Below are 25,850 nucleotides of genomic sequence, written 5' to 3'. Positions count from 1 at the left end.
TTTAATTTTAATATCAATAAATATGAAAATGCAGAGAATAAAAGTTTTGTTTATAATTTCAATGAGTGTTATTATAATGCGTTTTTAAATTTATTGTTGTGGTTTTGTCTTCAGACTTATTTTATTTATTTTTTCCATTTGAAATTCTAGTTTAGACATTTTATATTATATTTACTTTTAATAAGATATAAAACAACTTTAAATTACTACATATATCTGACTGTATGTAATTATTTGCTTTAGTATTTTTTTCCAGCTAGTTTATTGCTTCAACACTTTCTTTTTTTTTTTTTTTGCTCTGTTTTTTTTTAAAAGTTTAAAATAAAAAAATATGAAGATGCTGAGTATAGCAGTTTTGGTTTTACCTATCATTTCAATTAATGTTGTTATAATGCTTTTTTAAATTTATTATTGTGTTTTTGGCTTCAAACTTATTTTATTTATTTTATCAATTTAGAATTCTATTTTAGACATTTTATATTACATTTACTTTTAAGAAGATATAAAACAACTTTATATTACTACATATATCTGACTGTATGTAATTATTTGCTTTTGAGTATTTTTTTTCCAGCAACTCTTTTCTTTCTTTTTAACTCTGTTTTTTCAAGTTTAAAATCAATAAATATGAAGATGCAGAGAATAACAGTTTTGGTTATAATTTGAATTAATGTTATTATAATGCTTTTTTAAATTTATTGTTGTGTTTTTGTCTTCAGACTTATTTTATTTATTTTATCAGTTTTAAATTCTAGTTTAGACATTTTATATTGCATTTACTTTTAAGAAGTTATTAAACTACTTTAAAGTGCTACATGTATCTGACTGTATGTAATTATTTGCTTTTGTGTTTTTTTTTTCCAACTAGTTTATTGCTTCAACTCTTTTTTTTTCACTCTGTTTTTTTTTTTAAAGTTTAAAATAAAAAAATATATGAAGATGCAGAGAATTACTGTTTTGGTTACATCTATTATTTCAATTAATGTTGTTATAATGCTTTTTTAAATTTATTGTAATGTTTTTGTCGGATAAAATAGTAACTTCGCTAAGTCCTGAAAAATTCTTAGAATTATTCGTTAAAAGTCATGGATTTGAAAATCTAAATTGTTGCAGATATTTGTATTTAGTTGCTGAGGCAGAGTACCTGGGGCCCCCCGCATAAGAGGTAGGCCCCAATTCGAGTAGAAAGTTTATTTTACGTTTCCTTCCTCAATGATCTTTTTTAAAGCAAAATATTTGTGCAATGTAAAATCCATCATTTTTATGTTAACTTCTTCATTAATATATTGTATGAACACAAAAATCTAAATTTCAAGAATTCATAGGTTTCTTGGGCGGAATTCAGCTAAATTTTCGCATTTAGGATAGACAAAAATCAAAAGTCTGTATTTTTGCACATCGCGAAATGCAAGCCTCTGATTGGCTTAAGTGCGCCATCGTAAATGCGAAAATTTTGCTGAATTCCGTCCTAATGTCAGCAAGGATATGAATTTTCCCCAGGTAGATGACAAAGTTAACAATCTGCATTTAGCATGATGGACATGGAATTGCCAGTCAATAAAATGAACCAAAACAATATTTCGTCTGACCATTGAAGGGGGTGAGGGACTTTATATCTATATTACTCAATCATATTTTAACAGTGTTTAAAGAACACCAATATAATTTATTTCACAAAACTCCAGAATGTAATTACTGTGGTGAATACCAATCTATTGATCACTTGTTAATGGATTGAGTTTAATAATATTAGTCAACATCAATGCTATGCTAACCTAACTTGCCGAAATATCATAAAAAACAAGATTATTAAACAAACTTTAGAGGATGTATTGGGGGGACGGTGGTCTTTAATGGTCTCGGAACTTGCTCGTTCCAGCTTGGGTGTCTCAATTTTATTAATCTTATAGTTTTGTAACTTTTATTATGTCTTTTATAAACTCTTCTACTTTCTCCAATTTTATTGTAATTACTTTTGTACTATTTAATATGTTATACTATGTTCTTTTGTAAATTTTACATGTTTATCTTTTAAATTGTTCTTTTAACTGACACTTTTAATATTTTGCTATTTTAATGTTTTATCACCTTACATGATTTTTGCTGCTCTATGCCCGCCATGTTCGTGGGCTGTTTGTCATGTCTGATATGTATTTTATGTTTGTGCTAATCTTTGGATTATTATTATTATTTATTTATTTTTTTTTTTTTGATTTTAATAAACACTTACCCGTATGCCCTAAATAAGGGCTGGTCAGGGTAAATTTTTCCATGTCTATATTAGGTTCTAGTCAATTTTCTTGTTATGTTATCTATAATGAGGTGAAAAATTTAAATACAGTAGGGAACCGATTATCCGGAACGGTCGGGACCATCGCTATTCCGGATAACTGATTTTTCCGGTTTTCTGAATCGCTACAAAAAGCCGTTTTTTTATTGTTAAACCCAACTAAAAAAAAAATGGAAATAATCTTAAAAATAAGTAATACACTAATGATTATTTCCAAAATGATGGTAAGGTAAACATCTTTAAAAAAAAGAAAGAAAAATCGTAAAATCTTATGAGGAAAAATTTTTTTTTTTTTAAAATGGCGAGAAAATTTATTGAATTTCGTTCCGGTTTTTTGGTTTTCCGGTTTTCTGATTTCCGGATAACGGGTTCTGTACTGTACCTCCATAAAGTTCGGTTCTTCATTACTGAAAAAGTGATTGAAGTTTTTGCCCCAATTAGGCTAAGTCGGACCCTGTGCTGAGGTTTTTTAAAAATATTTTTTTCATGACACTAGTATGTTTGTTTTTTCAAACTAATGTCATTTTTCAATTTCTAGATATTACAACAGTTGGATATCAATCCTGTGTTAATCATTCAAGGACCGACTGGTTGCGGCAAGACTACACAAGTGCCCCAGTATATACTCGACTACCATCAGTCTCGTGGAAGGTACTGCAACATTATTGTTACTCAGCCCAGGAAAATTGCAGCCATCAGCATTTCCAATAGAGTGTGTAAAGAGAGGAACTGGGAAACTGGCACAATAGTTGGTTATCAGGTAAAGATTCTGTTTTACTTGGGGAGACCATCAGATATAATACAGTGTAGGACCCCAAATCCAGCACTCATGAAATATTTGCGAGTTTAAATGTACATATACTAAACTGGGTGTGGTGAGATTATTGCTTTCTAATGTGCAATTGTGCTGCACTTTACAAGATATTCTCAATTTCAGACTTCATTTTCCACCCTCTGAAATCAAAACGAAAAATCTCTTGATCTTTTTATAGTAGCTAATATAATCAAGAAAAAGGTTCTTTGTTAGAAACTAGTTATTTTACCATGATCGTGTAAAGTCTTTGAAGGTTATATTGAATTTTATTACTACTGCTACTAAATTTGCTATTTTTTAAAATTTTTTATTGAGAGGATGAATTACAAAATGTGAAAAAGGAAATAGTGTGTTGTCCCCCGACAAAATGCAAGAATATTGCCCGTAATATTAGAGTAAAAAAATATTACAAATTCAATTAAAAAAAATTTTTATTTGATCTGAAATTTTTTTTGTTTTGATGTTTCTGTTACTTTAAATTAGTTACATATGTATTTGTTATTTTTATAAGTATCTTGCAGAAAGAAATAAGTTTCAGAGAGGTATGTCGCAGAAAGCCCGAAAAAATTCTGCCACAGGGATTGCGAATCCGCATGTGCACATGCTGAGCTGGGCTTGGTGAGGATTTTGCAGCATCATTTGCAACCCTGCTTCATTCTCAATTTCAGACTTCAGTTTCCACCCTCTGATATAGATTGGGAAAATCTCTCTATCATTTTATAGTGGCTAATATCATCAAGAAAAGCGTTATTTGTCAGAAACTAGTTATTTTATTGTGATCATGTAAAGTTTTTGAAAATTATTTTGAAATTTGTTCATAAAATATTTTTTGAGTGCTTAAAAAGTACTTAAGAGGTGCTTATTTTTTGTTGAAACATTTGGCTATGTACTCTGCAAGGGCATACCAGGCAGTGCCCTCGGACCCAGGCACTCAGAGGACCCTTGAGAATCTTACTTTTCATTAATTGTATTAAAAAAAATTGTAAAAAACTGAGATAAACAACATTGCCTTATATATTTTTAAAAAAATGTTCTAGCATATAAAGTTTGCATTTTGTTTTTCTTTGTATAAGTAGTCATTGATTATCATAACACGCACCAATAATTGGAATAGTTTACCGCCAAGAAAACTTGAAACCGAAATTTATGAGGGTCATTCAAATGAAACTTAGTCAGTCAGTCTAACTTTGACGTTGCATAGCGACCGTATTGTTGCACTCCAAAGAGAAGGTGGTAGAGCACGTTATCGTCCACATATAGCCAATGCAGTGAAAATGACATCGCAGCAGTTTCTGTGGGAAACGCTGGAACATCCACCATACTGTCCAGACCTCTCACCATGCGACTTTCATGTTTTGGACGTCTAAAACAAGCTATTCGCGGACATTGATTCACAACAGACGATGACGTGTGTGACTGGGTCCAGGCCTGGATCCGACTGCAGCCTACTAGCTCCTTCAAAGATGGAATCGTCCGGCTAGTGTCGCAATGGGATAAATGTGCCAACAGTTTTGGCAACTATTTTTGAGTATGTGTACTGTGTATAACTACATTTGTGAGTTAATAATACAAAGCAGATATTTTATGATGAAGTAGATGTTTGATAAACCAGATGTTTTAAAAGTTAATGCATCACATGTTAATGCATTTTAAAAGTTAATGCATTAATGCACCAGATGTTAATGCATCACATATTTTTCTACTTAGCAATAAGGTTTTTAGGTGCTCGACTCTCACTTTCTGCAAATATTGACATTTTATTGGGTTTCTAAAAAAATTTCTATGTAAAATAGTGTGAGCAAGTTTTATGGTAATGGTTCTAAAAATATGTGACCACCACCTACTTGTATTTGAAATGAGTTAAATACAGTACTAATCGAAAGAGTTGAGAATTACACAGCACTATGGGGCAAAAACTTTTAAACTGGTTATGTCTGATGTGCGTCGAAAGATGTTTTAATAATTGACTGGCGTGACGAAATTGATTCATACATTTTGATAACATCTCATTTGTTATACCTTTGTGGTTTTATTTTAATGTCATTCGCTTCCGTGGTTTTCAAAGTTGTTTTATTATTCAAAGATTGCAACTGATTACCGTCCTAATTTGTTTTTAAATTATGCATAGTTTAAAAATGCTTGTTTTATATACATTGAATTTTTCAGGTAATCAAGAACTATCTTTTTAAAATTTGTATTAAAAAAAAAGCTAAGAATAAACAATGCATTATATATTTTTTAAAATAAATATACTCTATTACATAAAGTGTAAATTTTTTTTTCTACATCTAATGATTGATAACATATTTGTAAAACTTAAAAAGGCAAACAAACTCTAAATGCCAATGAAAACTTTTGAAAATTTTAGGTTTTTGGAAGATGTTTAAATAACTGTTTAACTTGACAAAATATTTCATACCTTTTGATTTTTGATTTTATTAGTTATACCTTAATGTTTATTTAATCTGATTATTTTAATTAACGTCCATGTTTTTGAAAATTATTTTATTATTTGAGGATTACAACTAGTTATCATAAATTTTTTTTAAAAAAAGCAAAACAATTATGCATAGTTTAAAAATACTTAGTTCGAGTTTTTGGGGCAATCAAAATGTGTTTGAATTTGTTAAAATTATTGCATCCTATCTTTAAAATGATTTATTTTATGTGTGTGAAGTTTTTTACTTTATTTTTAAACATTATGGTATGTTATAGGGGTGTAAACCTATTTTTGGGCCCTGGGGTTCCTGCTCTTATGATTGGATTTTCATGAACTGTATTTAACGTTTCTACCCTCCATTTAAAAAAAAAAGCTTCAATTTAAGTATTTTTTAACTGTTAATTTGTGATAAGGGAGTCCTTAATCATGGTGCGTAGCATTTTTAAAATGTGCTTAAAGGTGCTTATTTTCGATTGTTGTTATTTAAAAGCCCTTAAAGATGCTTTTTTCATTGTGTGTTTTTAAAAAGTGCTTAATTTTCCCTTTTCAGAAATGAGATTTTTTTTGTTACCATTTCTATTTTCACTGTGTGCAACGCAAAAGCGTGCTTTTCACATTGTTCTATTCAACATTTTCACAATTCATTTCGGCAAACTGTCTGTCCATAGCGTATGGAAGCGCCTATTATTTTGCATATTTGATTAAATACTTGTGAGTCCGTATGTGCATCTACTGAGTTGGGTTCAGTGAGATTATTGCCTTCTCATGTGCAATTCTGCTGCATTTTGCAAGATATTCTCAATTTCAGGCTTCATTTTCCACCCTCTGTTATCGAACCAAAAAATCTTTTGATCATTTTATAACCGCTAGTATAATCAAGAAAAGAGTTCTATAACCGCTAATATAATCAAGAAAAGAGACTAGTTATTTTATCATGATAATCTAAAGCCTTTTTGAACATTATTTTGCATTTTGCTAATGTATATAGTGGTTAAAAATATTTTTTGATTGCTTAGAGCAGAAAGTACTTAAAAGGTGCTTATTTTTTGTTGAAAGATTTGGCTATGCACCCTGTTAATGATGTGATTATCAATGGGAATAATGACTCAATATGAGAACGTGATTCAATTACCAAGATAAGAAACTAGTGTCTGAATGCTTTATACTTGTGACAGGGTCGTCTTAATAGCAAACAGGGCCCCGGGGCGCAGAAATATTTTGGGCCCCCATAACATGTCATACTGTTTAAAATTGAATTTAGAAAACCTCACATACATAAAAATAAAGCTTTTATTAGATATGCAGTAATTTTAACAAACTTAAACACATATTTATCACCCCCGAAAACTCAATGCACATAAAATAAAGCATTTTCAAACAATGCATAATTAAAAAAAAATGAGATGCTAGCCAATTGCAATCCTCAAATGATGAAATAATTTTCAGAACTAAGTTTATTAAAATAATTAAATTTAAAAAAAAAAACATAAATTTTAAAATAAAACATAAGTACCAGCTACTGGTACTGACTTGTGTTAAGAATCACAGAATTGTATACTAAAAAGACCGATAATTAAAAAACATACAATGCGTAAAATAATTTTGAAATGAAACTTTATTTCTTTTTCAGGTAGCCATGGATCAGAAAATTTCTTCTTCTACTTGCATTTCCTACGTCACGACGGGTGTCTTGTTGGAAAAGTTAGTGAATGCTAAAAGGATGGACATGTATACTCACATCATAATTGATGAAGTAATCCTTTTTCATAAATGATTTCAAAATATTAATCTTGATGTGTTTCATTCTATTTTATGTCATCAGTTTTTAACCACTTCCTTTACCAATTATTTTGAAGAAAAAAATATCAACATTTTTTAAAAATTTTATTTATAAACACAAAGAACTAAAACAACACATTTTAAGTTGAGATTTGAATTTTTTTTTTTATGTGTAAGAAACATTTAATTTAAAATCAGTTTACTATCCCGAGGCTACTCAGGGTTGCCACTCCTCAGGGAAAACCTGGAAAATACAGGGAAATTTTGTCTTTTTAAAAAATGGTGACCACTGAAAGTGGGATGTTTAACCGTAATATTTCAGCTATAATAAACTATTTAATTTACTATAGCATTATTTAAGTATGCTTCCAGCAATTAAAACTAATAAATATAGCTCACACCAGTAATTGTTGTTAATATATTGTGTATAATATGTACCGGGAACTTTTTTTCCAGATTTGAGTGGCAACCCTGCTACTATCCCGATCTATTATTTCGGGCAAATGAAAAAAAGTTAAAAATTATGTAAATTCTATTAAATACTATGTAACTTCACTTCCGTTACCAAGTATTTTGGGGGAAAAAATTAATCTATTTTTTCAGGCGAATGAAAAAAGTTAAATATTGTGTAAATTCTATTAAATACTAATGTAAGTTCACTTCCTTTACCAATTATTTTGAAAAAAAATGCAAAAAATCGACATATTATTTCTAATTTTATTAATAAACACAAAGAACTAAAACAAAACGTAATGTACACGATTTAAGTTGAAATTTGAATTTTTTTTTTACGTGAAGCAACATTTAATTTAAAATCACTTTGCTATCCCGAGTTATTTCGGGCAAGTGAAAAAATTAAAAATTTTCTAAAGTACTTTGTATGATATTCATAGCTGCCAACTCTACTGGATTTTCCAGTAGAGTACTGGATTTTGCTAGTTTCTCCTGGTCTACTGGTTTAATTAAAATTCTCCTGGTTTTTGTACATTTTAGAAAATTCCCTAAAGTTGAGTAAGTTTCCTTAAAAAAAATCCCTATTAAAATAGAATTTTTGCTCAGATATTTGCTTGCAATAAGTATTACTAATGCATAATCAGGGTGGCCACCCACCTGGAATTATCCGGGAATTTTTTTATACTGGAAAAAACCTGGAAATGTCAGGGAAATTTGAATAAAAACCTGGAAAAATCAGGGAATTTTAAAGAAAAGCTGGAAGTTTTTTCTTTGATAATCTTTTTAATTTCACTAATTTAAACTATTTATTAATTTTCTTAATTTAAATTATTTCATCCATTATACCCACTTTTTTTTAATGGAAATGTATCTCCAATCAGTTGAAATGTCATCAACTTAGCAATACTTTGCTTGCATCAAAATTTGATCCATTACAGCTCTGTTAAACTAGAATGCCACATAAAATTCTCCCACGGTTGCTAAACGAATATAGAAACCTTTGACCGCTATGGGACTGGGCAATTTAAGAAAGATTCTGGTGGAGGTTGAAAAAGGGATTAGGATATTAGCTTCTGTTTCTAAATTCTGTCCTTGGGCTGAATCCATTTATGGCTCAAGTTTGTTCCGATGCTTTGGTGGTAATTTTTTTTTCTATTTTGACAAAATGTTTTTGTATTTTTAACTTTATAAAATTCTCCAAAAATTAGTTGGTTATAATTTAATAATAATGGATTTTGTATTGCACTCTTTCTGAAAGCTTTTCTACTCCCATTCAAAGAAATCTCTGAATTATTTTTTCTCAGCAAATCAACCAATCACACATTTTTCTACAATCTCTAACAGCAATGTTTGTCGACAAATCATTATAATTGTTGCATTAATGCTAATTTTTTCTATTTCATTTTAACCTTTTATAACATATTTTAATTTTAAAAAGAAAGTTTTTTTTTAAGAACCAACTATATATTAATATTTAATTTTACTCTTTTATTGGTCAATATATGATTTTTAATTCAAAATTTTGTACCAAAGCATTAAAAAATAAATAAAAAATCTTGCCAAATTGTCAAAATAAATTATTTTTTTCATGACGATATGTTAAAAAATAATATTTTGAATGAAATATTTTATATTATAGACACTTTTCTTGTACACATCCTACACTTTATAAGAAAAAATAAACAAAAACCTGGAGATTTTAAGATTTTTGTCTGGCGAACCTGGAAAAATCAGGGAAATTTGAAATCTGATTTGAACTGAAAACTTTTTTCGTTCTAAAATGCTCAGTTTATTTTTTATTCAGAACTGATGGTATATTCCCGTGAACCAACAAGAATTCCCATTAAACCAACATGGATCATCATGGACTGTTGGCTCATGAAAATCAAACTTTTCATGTTGGTTAACCATCATAGTATTAAAGTAGCATTTTCCATCATATAATTATGGAAGTTTGTTGGCATATCAAACACCATGAGCACATAATGAAAAATGATGGATGATGATGACCATAATGAGTCGCACTGAAATCAACATAAACCATCAAGAATATTGATTTGGGGTAAATTTATCTAAAAATTAATTGATTAATTTTTATGACTCTAGTGGCTGGTTTTCATAAGCTCTATTTATTTGCTTGTATGATGTCATTTTATAATGCTCTGATTTAAACTAAGAACTTTTTATGCAACACTAGGTTCATGAAAGAGACCAAGAAGTTGATTTTGCTCTTCTGATAGTGAAGAAATTTCTAAAGTTGAATTCTCCCCGAGTAAAAGTAAGTTTCTTCTTCAATTGCGTGAAGACTATTCTTAATATTATGTTTATAGAATCTATTGTATATACCAGGTTTTTCACAGGTTAAGGAAAAAAAACAAAACAAGAATTGTGTGGGAAAACGGTGCTTAGCTTTTTTAAAAAGTGCTTAAAGGTGCTTATTTTCAATTTTCGTTTTTTGAAAGACCTTAAAAGTGCTTTTCTCCATGGGTGTTTTTAAAAAGTGCATAATTTTCCCTTTTCCGTAATGGGATTTTTTTATTTACCATGTTTGGCTACGCACCCTGGAAAATCAGAAATGCTAAAAAAGGTCTTAGAATAAATAAGAAATCAGAAAAAAAGATTTATAGATTTAGTGCTCATTTTTGAAATTGTTTTGAAGTGATTGTTCGTGTTGGTATTTCTGTAATTTTCCGTACTTTTTATTTCTGTATTGTTTTTCAATTCCACCTGTTTGTGCAACCAGGAATGCTAAATTTACATTTTCTAGTAAAACTTTAACTCACTATAAAATTTATTTGTCCAAAACTAAGTATCCATGTAAAGAATTATTCTTTATTAGTTTATTTCATAAGTGATTGAAAAAAATTGAATGATAAGGTATACAAAAACAGGGATCTGGTTAGAAGAAATTTGGGTCCGTTAACGGACCCTTCGCAAAATATCTTTTCATAAAAACAGACCCTTCACAAAATATTTTAACTGAAAAAACAGACCCTTCGCAAAATGATTTTTCTTTTAATTGGACCCTTCCTAAATTTGTTTATCTTCATTATTGTTTTTTTAATCGAATAAACCCTTCCCAGGGGGGGGGGGACAAGAAAGATGGATGTAAACAAATTAAGTTTTGTCTTCCACAGACGCTTCTTCCATTATTCGTCCAAAATGAATAATCTACGTTCAGCAGTATAAGCTAAATAGCAAATATTTGTATGTTGCATCTCTAATTTAGTAGCAGCAATTGCTGTTTATTTTTTAAAATTCAATTTATTTTAATTTTGCAGTGTTGAGCATAATCTTGTATGTCTTTACAATTTAAAAACTCCTTGAAAAAGTTTTTTGTAATGATGAACCCTATTTGCACAAATTCGCAAAAGCAGGACCCTGGTTGAAAGAATGTGACTTTACGTTTATTTTATAATCACAAATTACGAGTCATTTTTTCACAATTTTACAGAAACAGGACCTTTCAGAAAATGTCTGGACAGACCCCTGAAAAATTCGGAACATTTTAAATACGGTTTTGCTAGAGCTATTTTTGTAAACCGTTTTGTCTTGATTCGATTGGGGAAAATTGGATAAACCAGACGTGCTTTGAACTTTAGACTGAAATAACTCGGCAGATAAGTCCATTAACCAGAATTCGATAAACCATCTATTGCTGTTACTCTATTTAACATAAATTGGTCAATGCTAAAATTATTTTCACCCTAGTTACTTCAGCTCATTTTTATACCTGGAATCTTATTTAATTCATTTTGTTGATTCCCGTGTAAAGGACATTCATTCCATCCCCTACATAATGCCTGGAAAAGCATTTTACTCTGATTATTTTTATAATGACAAAATTCTTACCTCTCCTGTCGCATCAGCTCATCTCGATGACCAGGATTCTTGTTTTCTTCATACGAATACTGATTTATAACACACGTTCCTAGCCATTTCTCCATAGCACTCAGAAATACATTCTGCCCTGATTTGCCTCTCTCAGCCACTATGGTTTTTATAGTTTCTTCATTCCTCTTGTGGCGAGTCTTTTGAATTGGCCTTTGTGTTACATTTGGTCTTTATCATTATTTTGATCACCGGAATAAACATCTATTTTTATGAAAATATATTGTGTGAAGGGTCCGTTAACAGACCCAAATTTACCCCTTTTAACACTTTGTTATTGTGAAATTGATTATTGAATGTTGTTGTGAAGATAAAATGTTATGAAATGCATTTATCTTAGTTTTGCTGCCACCATGACAGTTTCTTAAAGACCTCACAAACTCTGTTAGAGACTATGAAACGTAACAAGTAAAGTTAACAGATATATCCAACAGAATTGGGCAAAAATGTAATTAATAACATTTTTTGATGACAGTGATCAATTACTTGTAATCATTATTACGAGATATCGTAATTTTGGTAATCATATTTTGAGATTTTTGATATAAGTTGTGTATTTCACCATATCTCAAGAATTTTTAAGCGAATTTGCATCATCATAGTTGGCCAGACATCCCAATGTGAGCCAATGCCTTCCTCTGAAGATTTCTCCTAGACGACTTCCGATTTATCTTTGATCTTCAATTTTTTTCATTAATTGCGAAAAAATCAGACTCCACTGAGTCAGCCCATCACAACCGTGGCCTCACCCGCTTTCTTTTTCCAGTGGGTCTAAAAAGCAGTATCTTTTTTATTGTGTTATCATCGCTCATTCGAATCACGTGGGCGATCCAATTCATTCTATTTATTTTTATGTATTTAATAATATCAGGTTGTTTATAAATCTTGTACTGTTCAAAGTTAAATCTCCTTCTCCAGTTATTGTTTTCATTTACACCACCAAGTATACCCCGCAAAATCTTTCTCTCAAAAATTGCGATACAATTTTCCTCCAGTTTTGTCATTGTGCAAGCTTCAGAGGCGTATGTCAATACTGGCTGGACAAGAGTTTTGTAGATTAAGAACTTTGTTTTCCTAGAAAGAAACCCAGATTTAATAAATCTTCTCAGCCCATAGACAGCCCTATTCACTAAATAGAGTCGGATTTGCGCAAAATTCTAAAATTGTTTTATCGAAAGAAAATTCTATGCGAAAATTAAATTTTTGACCTAATATATGTAACAGAATTGGGCAAAAATGTAATTAATAACATTTTTCGATTACTGTAATCAATTACTTGTAATCGTTATTACACGATATCATAATTTTGATAATCATATTTTGAGATTTTTAATATAAGTTGTGTACTTCACCATATCTCAAGTCTGGAATTGTGAGGGAATTTTATTTCAACTCCAAAAATCAGGGAATAGTTGCAATTTTTTTTACAAAAACCTGAAAAATTCCTATATTATACCTGGAAAATAGCCAGTCTTAAAATTGTCAGTAACAGTACTCAGTTATTGAGATTCGAGTTAAATAATTCTAACATCTATTACAGTTGTTTATTGTAAAAATTTCACATTTTAGACAAACTTCCTTCAGAGTATCCGCGCACCTGGAAAGTCATGAAAAATCGCGGAGAGTCATGAATTTTGGTTTTGAACAAAATTTGTCATGATCGTAACTATTTTTTTAAAAAAAGTCATGAATTTAGGTTGCCAAAAAATCTAATTATTAAACTTAAATTTACCCTTCCCTCATTTTCTTGGGGTTCCGAATATCTGAATTTGTAACAAACTCCCCACTCGTAGTCATATTTTATTAAAATATAAAATGTTTTTATCATGTTCTTTAAAAACTGTGTTCTTTCAAAAAATGGGGGGACATCATTTCTAGAGCAAATTATCTTTTAAACTTCTGTGATTTCAGAATTTTTGTTATTTTATCAATTTGAAATTCTAGCTGAAGCAAGCCAGTGATTTCAGAATTATTTTCATTCTGAAATGAGAACAGAAAAATCAGAAGTATTTCTTTCCTTTCCCTTGAACAAGAAAAGTATCTTTAGAATATAATTCTGCGGAAGAAACAAAATTACTTTTGAGCTATTTTATTGCTTCAAAATTATTAAATTCTCTGTTTTTTAGTTATTTTCTCTGTTATTTGCTATTTTCTCTGTTTTTTAAATTAAAAATCTATAAATTTGAAGATGCAGAGTATAACAGTTTTGGTTACACCCATAATTCTAATTAATGTTATTATGATGCTTTTTTAAATTTACTATTGTGCTTTTGTCAGAGAAAATAGTAACTTCGTAAAGTCGTGAAAAATGTTTGGAATTTGTCATGGAAAGTCATGAATTTGAAAATCTAAAATGTAGCAGATACCCTGTTCCTTCCTCATATAATGAAATTTATTTTATACAGAAAATCTAATACTTGGCATAACAAATAAAAGAATCAAAGTTTTTCTGATGAAAGATTTTGTAGTATAGATAAAATATGGTATGGATTTTCATTAAAATTTACCTGATATACCTGGAAAAGCCAGGGAATTGTTTTTCTGAAATTGAGTGGGAACCCTGTAGTGCATAAAAAATATTTTTTGAGTGCTTAAAAAGTACTTACAAGGTGCTTATTTTTTTGTTTCTACGCACCCTGCAAGGGTTGAGAATCACATATTTAATGGATGCTTTGTGTTTACAGGTTATATTGATGTCAGCCACCTTTGATTCCTCTGCCTTTGCAAAGTATTTCAGCATGTACGAGAAAAGTGGTCCGGCTCCTGTTATAGACATTATAGGAAAGTCTAAATTAGTGAACGAGTATTATCTATATGAGCTTAAAACACTCAAATCATTGGCAAAGGTATTTCTCATCCTATCTATATGATACACAGTGGGCCAGCATCCAAGGTTTCGTGGCCTTCGATAAAATTTGTTTCAAAATTTGGGGGGGTTTTATGTGCAGGTAAATTGAATTAATAGTTGAAGTTTTGAAATACACTAAAAATACCCCCAAAAAAACCAAAATGGTGACTGAAATAGGGCGAGCAAAAAAAAATATAAACATATGTAGTACGTTTAAATTATTAAATGCAGCAATGAAAATATAATAATTTTCGTCATTTTACATTAAAAATGAAATGCAAATTATATTTCCGAAGTAGTAAGTCAAAATAATGTGAATTACAAAATAAAGCGAAAACATGAGAAAAAACATAGTTTTTGTTTTTTGGCATATTTAGTCCACCTTTGCAATACGCGCTAAATGGGGCAGGTTTTTTCGAAAGAAGAAACTTTAAAGAGGACAACAACAAAAAAGTTTAGCTAATTACCTCGGGGAACTTTTTGAAACAAAATTTCGAGAGTCATTAAAACATTGTAAAATTGTCAAATGATAAGATATAAACTATAAGTTTGTCAAGAGTATTAACTAATCCACCACATTAAAAAATGGTACTATAATTTCAGACTAATTACTCTGATTAAAATGTAACAGTAAGGTAAAATTCCTATGTATATTTCTGAAATAAAAATGTAAAAGTTACATTTAAAAAAAAAAATTTTAACATATTTTTCATCACATTGTCCTCTCTTCGGTCCAAAGAGTAAATTATAATGTTTGGAATGATTATGAATACTTAATTTGGGCAATATTAAAACTGCCTACACATATTTTAGTTGAAAATTTAATTTTTGACTTTGGACCAAAAATCATGGTCTTCTGGCCCACAGTGTGATGCAGACATTTTTATTATTCTTGTTTTTAATTTTTTTTGGTTTATGTTAATTAGGTGCCAGAATTTGATATGAATAATCCAATGATTGACAACTGCCTTTATGAGACAGTGCTGCAGTTGTTGTATTATTTTGATAAAATTGAAAAAGCTGAACAAAAGTAAGTTTTTTCCTACAATTTCTGTTTCCATTTGAATCGCAGCAACCTGTTTTCTCATCTTTTCTGGGGCCTAGGGCTCTGAAAACGCCCGCGGTCAAAATCCATCGTACGGACGGCCATTTTCCCCTTTAATTTTTATTCCCTGTATTACATTTTCAGTTTTTGTTATCTTACAAGAGTCTACCGCCTCACTTCTAAAATGACCCTCTAATCTAGAAATACAGCAACATGCTGCGCATGGCGGAATCTATATTTCTCTGACTGGGAGTATTGTAGCGGTTGAAAGGGGCTTTTCAGCAATGAACTTACAAAAAAATGCATTACGTACTGGTTTTAAACAAGAAGCGTTAAACGCAATTAAGAACATCTACCTAAATGGAAGACACCTTTCAGATTTCTGTGCAGAAATCTCTGTAAATCATTGGCTTGATTGTGGAACTGGCAAACGTCATATTTGATTCATTTAAAAAACTCAGTACCCTCGGATAAATTGACATTCCAGATGACTTGAACTTTGTTATTTAAATTATTTCATAAAAGAAATATTAGGTTACCTAGTATTTCTTTTAAGAAATAATTTATAAAAGAATACTAGGTAACCTAGTCTTTTATTACTGTATAATGTTATCCTAGTATTTGTAATCCCAGTAACTGCTAATTAATTGTACAATTTACATATGTTTGTAATAAATAGGAGAAAATTATATTTTTATTTATTTAGAAGCTACGGGTTAGTTTCAAATGAGGACATTGTTGGGCAAGCGGTCCTGGGGGACGGGTAAAATTTCTGAGTTTTTTCGAGCCCTGCTGAGGCCTATGTCTGGGTCTAATCAGAATTTCATAAAAAATTTAATTATTTTTCTTTTTAGGGAACTTTTAAATTTTTATGTAAGATTTAGGCTTTGCTTGTATTTGTATGATTTGCTGGTAGTTTAATAAATCTTGATTACTTAAGTCTGTTACACAGATCAGTTAGGGGTGAGAGATTTAAGGTGTGAAATTGGTATTTAGTAACTTCAATAACGTAAACCCACCAGAGAAAGCAACAAATAATAATTTTTAAAAATTTGAATCATTTTAGCTATATTAATTGAAAAACTTAGTGGAAGAACCAGGCAAGTGACATTTTCAGAACGAAAAAAAAAGCTGTATCTGAAATATTTTATCACCAATTTATAGAAAAAGACGGGACGAATAATTATTTGCTTTATTTTATTTACCACTGCCTAGTTTGAAATTAAAAAAAATCACGCAAGCCTGCTAAAAACTAATGTAGATTAGTTATGTTAAGATTAATGTGAAGGCAAAAGCAGTTCTGTTACATTAAACATACCCATATTGATGTAACCACTTCTCTGATTCATTAATTCCTCTAAAAATGTCACTTACCTGGTTTTTTCAACAAGCTCTTTAATTGTGTCTTTATATGCCTCTCAGTTTAGAGCAGGGATGGGCAAACTTTTTTGGTCGGGGGGCAAAATATCGTTAGAAAAAAAGTTTGGTGGGCTAAGTAAGCATCTAAGAAGAAAAAAAATACTCTATACAATTTTTAATATAAATATTTACTGAGATGATGAAATTGCGATTTCATTTTTAAAGTTTCTTATATTGAGGTTCCAAGTGAGATGTACCTATTTTAAGGAACAAGGGTAAATGTTTGCCTGTTATTCTACTTCTGAAATGATTTTTTCTTAGGTGAAAACATTTGTTCACATAAATAAAATGAAGCAAACATGGCATTGATTTTCTAGCCATGAAATATTTGGGAAACTAGCTTTCAGTAATGATTTGTAAAACTCAATTTTTGGTATATTCAGAAATAACTGCTTCAGATGGCACCAATCTGTGGCTATTCTATAACGAATTTCTGCTTTCAACATTTTACCAATTGAAGCTGTCTGTGCTGGCTATTTCCATCAATTGATGTTTTGTAGAACAAAAATAGAGAAAGTTAAAAGTTCAGCAATACTTAGCTAAAAAAGAAAGAAAAATAACTTTAAACAAAGTAAACAAGAAAATGGATGTATATTGTTTAGATTCGCCACGGATCAGCAAGTTCAAATTCTATCCGCGGGCCGGATAAAACCTTAAGGCGGGCCACAGTTGGCCCGCAGGTCGTAGTTTGCCCATTCTTGGTTTAGAGCATAATTGGGTAGTGTTTTCTCAATACTGATTTATTGATTCTTTTAACTTTTTTTATTCACCCTGTGCGACGAATTGATATTCAAATAACTTTAATACATATATTTTTAAAAGAATTTATTGCTTTTCAATTATTATTTACTGGTAATATTGCAATTAACTTTATTTTAGCGTTCCGCTTAGCCAAACTTATGCGCCGCAGAGAGGAGCTGTTTTGGTCTTTCTTCCGGGTAAGTTTTTCTTATTTTTCTCCAAAAGATCAACAGACAAAAACATGTTTTTCAAAGTACTTAAAGGTGCTTACAGGGCACCTGGAAAGTCATGAATTTCGGTAGTGAACAAAATTTGTCATGATTTTGTTGTATCTGGATTTGGAATAAACAAAATATAATTAAGGAATCTAAAAGTTAATAAAACATTGCGCTGTGTTACCTTCATTTACCAGTTACAACAAGTTAATAAGAATCATAAGCTGCATTAAATAAACTACAGGGTTGCCACAGACTTCTAAAATGCAACTATTTGCTACTATTTTCGGCCTTAGGCAACTATGGCGACTTTTTTTTGCCAGAAAAGGCTAAAAAAAGCAACTATTTTCAGGAAAAGGAGACTTTTTTTACTCTTGGTGAAGTTTTTTCGCAAAAATTAACGTAACTTTTCAGAACGTTAATAAAAGAAAGCAAACTTTAAAGGCAAAAAAAGCAACTATTTTCAGGAATAGGCAACTATTAGGAGATTTTTTTTACTCTTGGCAAAAATGAATGTTACTCTATTTTCTCTACTCGTATTTTCTAAATTTTATTTGAAAAGTTTAGATATGTTTGTTAGGTGCCGTAAACCCCCCATAAAAGGTTGGCTGTTCAACGACGGTTATAAAATTAAAAATATAGGCATGTCTGTTCACTAGTTACAAACGCGTGTGCATTTTTCTTTTAATTGAGTGAAAGTATAACTTATACATCTTGTTTGATTATTTAAGACTCATTTATAATTTTAAGCAAATATTTTGTTTTAATATAATTTGACAAAACTGAACTGATATCATTGTTTTTTTTTCTCTCTCCATAGGCTACGAAGAAATAAGCAGATTGTGTAACGTGTTACAGAAGGATAATTTGGATCTTCAGTTAAAGTAATTTCTGTAGTTTTAACTTTTATTTTTTCCCTTTATTATATGTTCATAGTGGTAGTAGTTACTACTTGGCTTGTAGTAGTTACTACAGAGTATAATTTATTGAAAAAATTGACATTTAAAAAAAAAAAAAAAAAAGCTTTAAGTCTCATTTAACTGTATGACATAAATGAATTTTTTTAGCATCATTTTGTATCCACAGGGTTGCCACTGCACAGGGAAAACCTGGAAAATACTGGGAATTCAAAAATCACTCAAAATAACAGGGGAATTTAGAATTTTTCCTTGCAAACTGGAAAAATAACAGGAAATTTGATTTCTTATTTTACAAAATGCAGACCTTTTAAAGTGCAATCTATAGAAATTTCATTTCTTATTTCACAAAATGCAGACCTCTCAAATTGCAATCTATGGGATATTTAAAGATAGTTCAGCTATATTATATTATTTCATTTATTATAGCATTATTTGTTTTATGTTGAGCTTATTCTTATTTCTCCAAGTTTTTCCAGCAACTAAAACTAGCATTTTTATTCTTTCCAATATAGTTCACAAGAGTGTATTTTTCCTCTTTATATATTGTGTGTAATATGCTCAGGGAATTTTTTTTTTACGTATATCAGTGTCAACCCTATGTTTCCTTGTGGATTTAAGACAAAATAATGACTGAGCTTTAAAGATACAATTTATTTGTAGTAATATGAATTTTCTTCATAAATTTTCTATCTCAGCAGGATCCTATATCTTAATAAATCATGTTTAATTGTTTTTTTATTTATTTATGTATAAATATTTAATCTTGCAGGGCTGCCATTGGAGACTAAAAAGGCGACTAAAACGACTATTTTAAAGCAATAGCTACTATGGCGACTATTTTAGTAGAAATATGAGTAAAAACAACTAATTTGCAATGAATTGCATAAAATCAGCAACTTTTTTAAGCCAATTAGCTGCTAAAATCATGAGTTTCCCCTTCCATCACTTTTTTTGCCTCGCTTTTGTTTTATCCTAACTTTGTTCTTCCTCACTGTTTGATGTCAAAAGCGAGACAGACATGTTTAACCAATCAGACTGATGGAATTTGCACTATGTGAATGCTCCTGCTTCAGAAGCATGTAATATCTCTGAGGGTTACGTTTTTTCCCCCTCTTTTATTTTGAACGAAGTAGCAAAATTAAAAAAATTGTCTTTAATTACACAAAATGTGTAGTTAATTTTTTTAGAATAGAAAAAAAAGGTATACATGGTGATATTCGTTTTGTCGAGTTGTGATTTCGAGTTTTTGATAAGCATTAAATTTGGAAATGTGTCAGTTATGAAAAATAAACAAAATAAAATTGAAATGAATTAAATTGCAATATTTCTTTTTTATTTTTATGTCTAAACTAAGTAGCTTCAAATTAGAACTCAGAAAGGAAATTCAAGTTTCAAATTCAACTGTTCTGTAGCAGATAAAAATAAAACTCCCTGCTTTTATGTAGTGTGAAAGAATAATGGGCCAGCAGTTAATTAAAAATTTCGGATCAGTTTGTTTTGATGTTCAGTTCGATTTGGAATATTGAAATTTGCAGGGGCCGCAGACCTCCTAGTTTTTCTATTATTTCGGCACTTTTTCTTTTTTCCTGGTTATTTTGTATTTTCTTATTTTTTTAGAATTCTCTCATTTCTGCTATTCCTCTTTTCAAAAGCATAGTGACAGCCAAAAAAACGGAATAAAGACTCAAGGTCAAGTATTGCAACTGCACCTTTTTTTCAATTCATTCATTTTGAAAGGGGGTGTGAGGAACAGAACATGGTAGAACATGAATTCTTTTTGAATCTGTGTCTGCTTGCCAATTCATGTTTGACTGGAGTGGAGGATAAAAAAAAAACCGCACAGCTTACACGCGTTTTTACTTCTGATTTCGATTATTGTTTCATCAAAATGTTGATACCCAAGTTAAACTCTAGATAATATTAATAATCTAGAGCCAGAATCACAGCGACATAGTCGCAGAACGTTAGACTTTTTGCAGAAAGTTTTTCATGGTGCGTACCGTTTTTAAAAGGTGCTTATATTCGATTTTCGTTATTTAAAAGCCCTTAAAGGTGCTTTTTTTCATTGGGTGTTTTTTAAAAGTGCTTTATTTCCCCTTTTCAAAAATGAGATTTTTTTTCCCGTTACCATGTCGATTTTCGCTACTTACAAAAGCGTGCTTTTGCAATCATAATTGTACCTATATAATAATTTTCCTTTTATATTATTGTTTAAAATTATTTAAGCACTTTTAGAATGCAGATTTTGTTTATTATATGAATATGCTACACATAAATTTTTATTTTATAGTAAGGTTAAAAGAAAATTTATGTATGAAAGTAATTGTCATTTCTACTTCATTTTTTTATAATGCCTAAAATTTTAATCCCAAGCTTTTTTTTTTTTTCAAATGTTTTTTCTTTAATTACAACTATTGTTCCTTATATGATATCTGAAGCTTTATGCCTCATAAAGAGTGAAACTAAAAATAGATATTTTTAAAATGTTTAAAAATTCTACTGCAGTTCTCTAGGCATTCTTCTATCTATATATTGTTGGGAAATCCACAAATAAATGTACATTTTTTATAAATGTGAGTATCTAACTGCATATTATTTGAATTTTATACTATTACAGCACAAATAATTAAAATTATGTTTGAGGAGGATTTGATGTTAGCAATGATTTTATATATCTTGGAGACTATTTAGGAGACTTTTTTTTTTCATATATGATGCAACTAAAGCAACTACTTTTCTTGTTTTCATCCAGTGGCAGCCCTGATCTTGTATTATGCAAAAGTGTGGATTCAACGTTTTCACAAATCATTCAAACACAATGCATTTCGGCTTACCGTCGTTCCATAGGGTACGGAAGCTCCTATCATTTTACGTGTCTGATGAAATTCTTGTGGGGCCAGCATGTGCATATACTGAGCTGGATTCAGTAGGAATTATTCTCGCACTATCATGTGCAGCTTTTTGCAAGAGGTTCTCAATTTCCGGCTTTTGTTCATAAAATAAAGCAATGCACATAAAATTGAGCTGCTAACCAGTTGCAATCCTCAATAGTTTTCAAAACCATAGTTTTGCAAGAACCTAAATAATTAAATTTTAAAAAAAATTCAAAAGGTATGAATTATTTCATCAAGCTATTAAAGCCAGTTATTAAAGCATCTTTAAATGCACATCAGACGTAACCAATTTAAAAGTTGCTGTCCAATGTGTAATTCTAAACTCTTTCAAATTATTACTTTATTTAACTAATTATAAACACTAAGCAGAGTTGGTGGTGGTCAAGCTTATTTAGAAACAATATGATTTAGAGAGTTGAGTACCTAAAAACTTCATTTCAACATGGAATACTTTTAATTGATTTCAGTTGACTTTTTAAGTTTTCCTGGTGATAAACTATTCAAATTATTGGTCTTTTCATGATAATCGATCACTATTTGTAGAAAAAAATAAAACAACTCACACTCTTTGCACGAGGATATATTTGTTTTAATAAGAATGCAATGTTATTTATTCTTAATTTTTGTTTTAAATACAATTTATGAAAAGATTGTCAAGCGTCCTTGTCCCGCAGTGGTCTGATCATTAAGACACGGTTCCCGACAGATCACCGAAGTCAAGCATCACTGGTTGCGGTCAATGTGCGGTTGGGTGACCCCTTGGATCTGTCTGCGTAGGGACCGAGGGTGTGCAGTGTCAGTCCTCGTTAAACTGTTCTACCGTAGAGTGCTCGACTTCGTGAGCAGGTCGTCTGGCTACTGAAGCGGGGGTGCCATCCCCTCTGCAGAGGATCAAAATTGGGATGGCATGTCTTCGGATCATCCTCAGGGATGTTTCCCAGATCGTAGCCAAAAGCCCATTGTGCAGATCTGGTGCAACGTAAATGAACTGCAAGTCAAGGGCCCCCTGGGTGCTTGAGGCCCCTGGTGTTCCCTCCCATGGGTAACGATGGTTCCGCACTCGTGTCAACTGACTTTTGCTTTTACCAATCACAGCTTATTCAGGGTGTGTAGCGTTTTTAAAAAATGTTTAAAGGTGCTTATTTTCAACTTTCATAATTTAAAAGCCCTTAAAGGTGCTTTTTTTCATTGGGTGTTTTTAAAAAAAGGCTTAAAGTTCGGTATCTATGGTAATGATTTAGCGGACAGCCTAGCTAAAGAGGGTTGCAGCCAACCGCACCCTACCTCTTCTGATCTTATCTATCTTGAACTCTACTCCCTGAAGAAATCCCAGCTTCTCAGAGACTGGTTGATTCCCCCCACCCACCATTGGTACAAGGGAACTAAGCCTGGAGCTTCTTTGACCCTTCCCTTTGAAAGGAGAGTCTGCACCACCATCTCCCGCCTAGCTACCGGCCATCTTAAAGGTTTACTATTTTCTGAGAGAACTAAAACTTCTGCCCTAAATGCCATCTTCCGCCTCATAGATCTGGACTGACGAAGCAACAACAAGAAAAGGCTTAATTTTCCCTTTTTGAAAATAAGATTTTTTTTTTTCTTTACCATGTTGATTTTTGCTACATACAACCGTGCAAAAGCGTGGTTTTCACATTGTTTTATTCTAAGTTTTCACAATTCATTGAACCATAATGCATTTCGGCTTACTTTTGGTCCGTAGCGTATGAAAGCACCAATCATATTACATGTTTGATGAAATACTTAGTCCGCATGTGTGTCTACTGAGCTGAGTTCGGTGAGATTCTTGCACTGGCGTCGGAACCATAGGGGTCCGAGGGGTCTGGACCCCCCCCCCCCCCCCCCCCAATAATTGGGAAGCCAAGGTTCATTATTTTGAGAAAATATTTCCGTTTTGTTTCCATAACTTTTAATTTCTCTCTCTCTCTTATTTTTACAAAGCGCAACTTATTATATAATATAATTAAAATAAAATTAGTAAAAAATAAAATACACACAGAAAAATGCACTGTCTGAAAAAATAAAACAGGTGTTTAGAGAACTACAAGAAACGACACAGCCACCCTTTCCTTCAATAAGCAATAAAACACTCTTCCCACCATTCCTTTTCTTCTCACTGATAAAGATGATTCTCCCTCAACATAACACTCATAGTCATTTGATACCCAAAAATAGCCGCCTTAGTTTAGGATACGGGAAAATGGTTAGCATTTTTAATTTATCTTTATCGTATTTATGGCCCTGGGCTCTTTTGCCCTCTTTTTTAAAATGTCAAATATCAACAGACCGCTACCCATTCATAAATTGTCTCAAACAGGCAATTATCCAGAATTTCTAGGGGGGATTTCAGTAGAGGGAGATTCTTGTAAGACATTTTCTATTTTTTTGTCTTTTTTTTTTTTTTTGGTGGTTTTGTTAAGAAAATTTCTCTGAAATAGAATCATTCTAAATCTTCTGTTACGTATAAGCGCTCACAGTATTATTCCATCATTATTTAAACTAGACATTTCCAGTCAGTTCGAAATTTTGATAAATATAAGTTGCAATTATGTTTACTTTTATATTTTGTTTCATTAATTGTTTTAACTTAAATTATTAGTTGCTATTTTTTTAAATAAAGTTTATTTAAAGTTTTCGTAATAATGTTTATCGTTGGATAATAAGAAGTCATTAAATAAATTCTGGGGAGGTAAGCAAATGTTTGTATTAAATCACTTACTAATACATTTATTATTATATGTTTGCAAGAATTGTTTTATAGTTTGTATATTAAATTCATTTATACAGTACATCATTTCATGGTTTTACTGTTCATTGCGCATGAATTTATTTTGAACGCACGGAGCTACTTTTTACTTATATTTGTAAAATCAATGTAACTTTTTAATTTTTAAAATTATAAATAGAAACTTAGAATTTTAATGACCTTTCTATAACTTTGTTTTCATTCAGAAATTTAATGTCACGTTTATGTTTATAAGGACATTTATAAAATTAATAAAAAATTTAATTTAAAAAAATTATATAAACATTGATTATTTATGTTCAAATATAAATAATTATCACTAACTTGCATTTTAATTGCTTAAAACAATGAAGAATTACTTTAAATGCAAAAGTTTCCTAAAAAATTCATATAATTTTATTACGGTAAAAAAAACTAATAAAAATATTTTTTTTAAGAATGAGACAAATTGTTAAACTCAATTTATTGTATGAGTATTTAATGATTACTTCATGTAATTTTATTTATTTTGTTTTTATCAAAATAATATGGAATTTTTAAAGAAATTATTTTGTACTAATCAACATTTTCATAATTTGGTATTTTCAACAAATATTTTTTCTGAATTAAAAGTATTAATTTTTAAAATTTTAATACTGAAACTATAAATACTGCCGATAGAGGAAGGAAAATAAGAGTTCTATGTGTTGTCTTTTTTATTTTTTCGTGTACATTTATATGAAGTTTTTATGGTTACCAAAATAAATCATGCAATCCTAGAAAACCAAAAATATCTCATCTTGTCTGTTTCTTTGCTTGAAAATAATAATAAGATAAATACATTAAATAAAATGGGCATAAAAATTATTCCCATCACAATTATTATAATTTATCATTTCTTCAAAATATGAATACTATAGTTCTGTCAATCAACTGAATAAAATTTTATTTTCCTTTTTAAAGACAACAATTTCGATTTTTAAAACGTTTTGAACCGGAACAAGATGAGAAAATGGCTAAACTTACTGCTTTAATATTCTTGAATTTCTCAAATTTTTTTTCTTCCTTTTTTTTTTTCAATTTAGAGTTTTATAAATATATTTATTGTAATCATGATAATCTCTACTGAAACCAATATTAAAGATAGTTTCTCCAGTATTATTATTAATGTTGTATCTTTCATCTCAGAAATCCAGATCAATTCAAATTCATAGTAAGAAAAAAAAAATTTCGTTTAGCAAAACGAATTATGACTTTTTCCTTACATTTTTTAAAAAAAAATTCGACTACAATTTAAAGTGTTAAAATATGCCCCAAAAAATTTATCTCATTCGTGATTGTTTTATCACGCAGGATTACAT

At 30.3% G+C, this 25,850-nt stretch overlaps 1 protein-coding gene across 3 annotated transcripts in view; it reads left to right on the top strand.

The window, feature by feature from the left end:
• spn-E (tudor domain containing 9 protein spindle E) overlaps positions 1-25,850 on the top strand; it is a 124,792-nt gene that overhangs the window by 20,871 nt on the left and 78,071 nt on the right. For all 3 annotated transcript variants that reach the window (XM_087150694.1, XM_087150692.1, XM_087150693.1), the window contains exons 5-11: positions 2,829-3,050; positions 7,175-7,297; positions 9,974-10,054; positions 14,352-14,513; positions 15,442-15,545; positions 17,859-17,917; positions 18,756-18,819. In XM_087150694.1, coding sequence (XP_087006820.1) covers positions 2,829-3,050; positions 7,175-7,297; positions 9,974-10,054; positions 14,352-14,513; positions 15,442-15,545; positions 17,859-17,917; positions 18,756-18,819 — 815 coding nt within the window. The remainder of the gene's footprint in view (positions 1-2,828; positions 3,051-7,174; positions 7,298-9,973; positions 10,055-14,351; positions 14,514-15,441; positions 15,546-17,858; positions 17,918-18,755; positions 18,820-25,850) is intronic.

This window comes from Parasteatoda tepidariorum, chromosome 9 (assembly GCF_982258835.1).
Source record: "Parasteatoda tepidariorum strain Cologne lab strain chromosome 9, Ptep-v5.0, whole genome shotgun sequence".
NCBI classification, from domain to species: domain Eukaryota; kingdom Metazoa; phylum Arthropoda; class Arachnida; order Araneae; family Theridiidae; genus Parasteatoda; species Parasteatoda tepidariorum.
The sequence above is the reverse complement of the archived record's forward strand: the minus strand, read 5'-3'. Positions and strand labels throughout refer to the sequence as shown.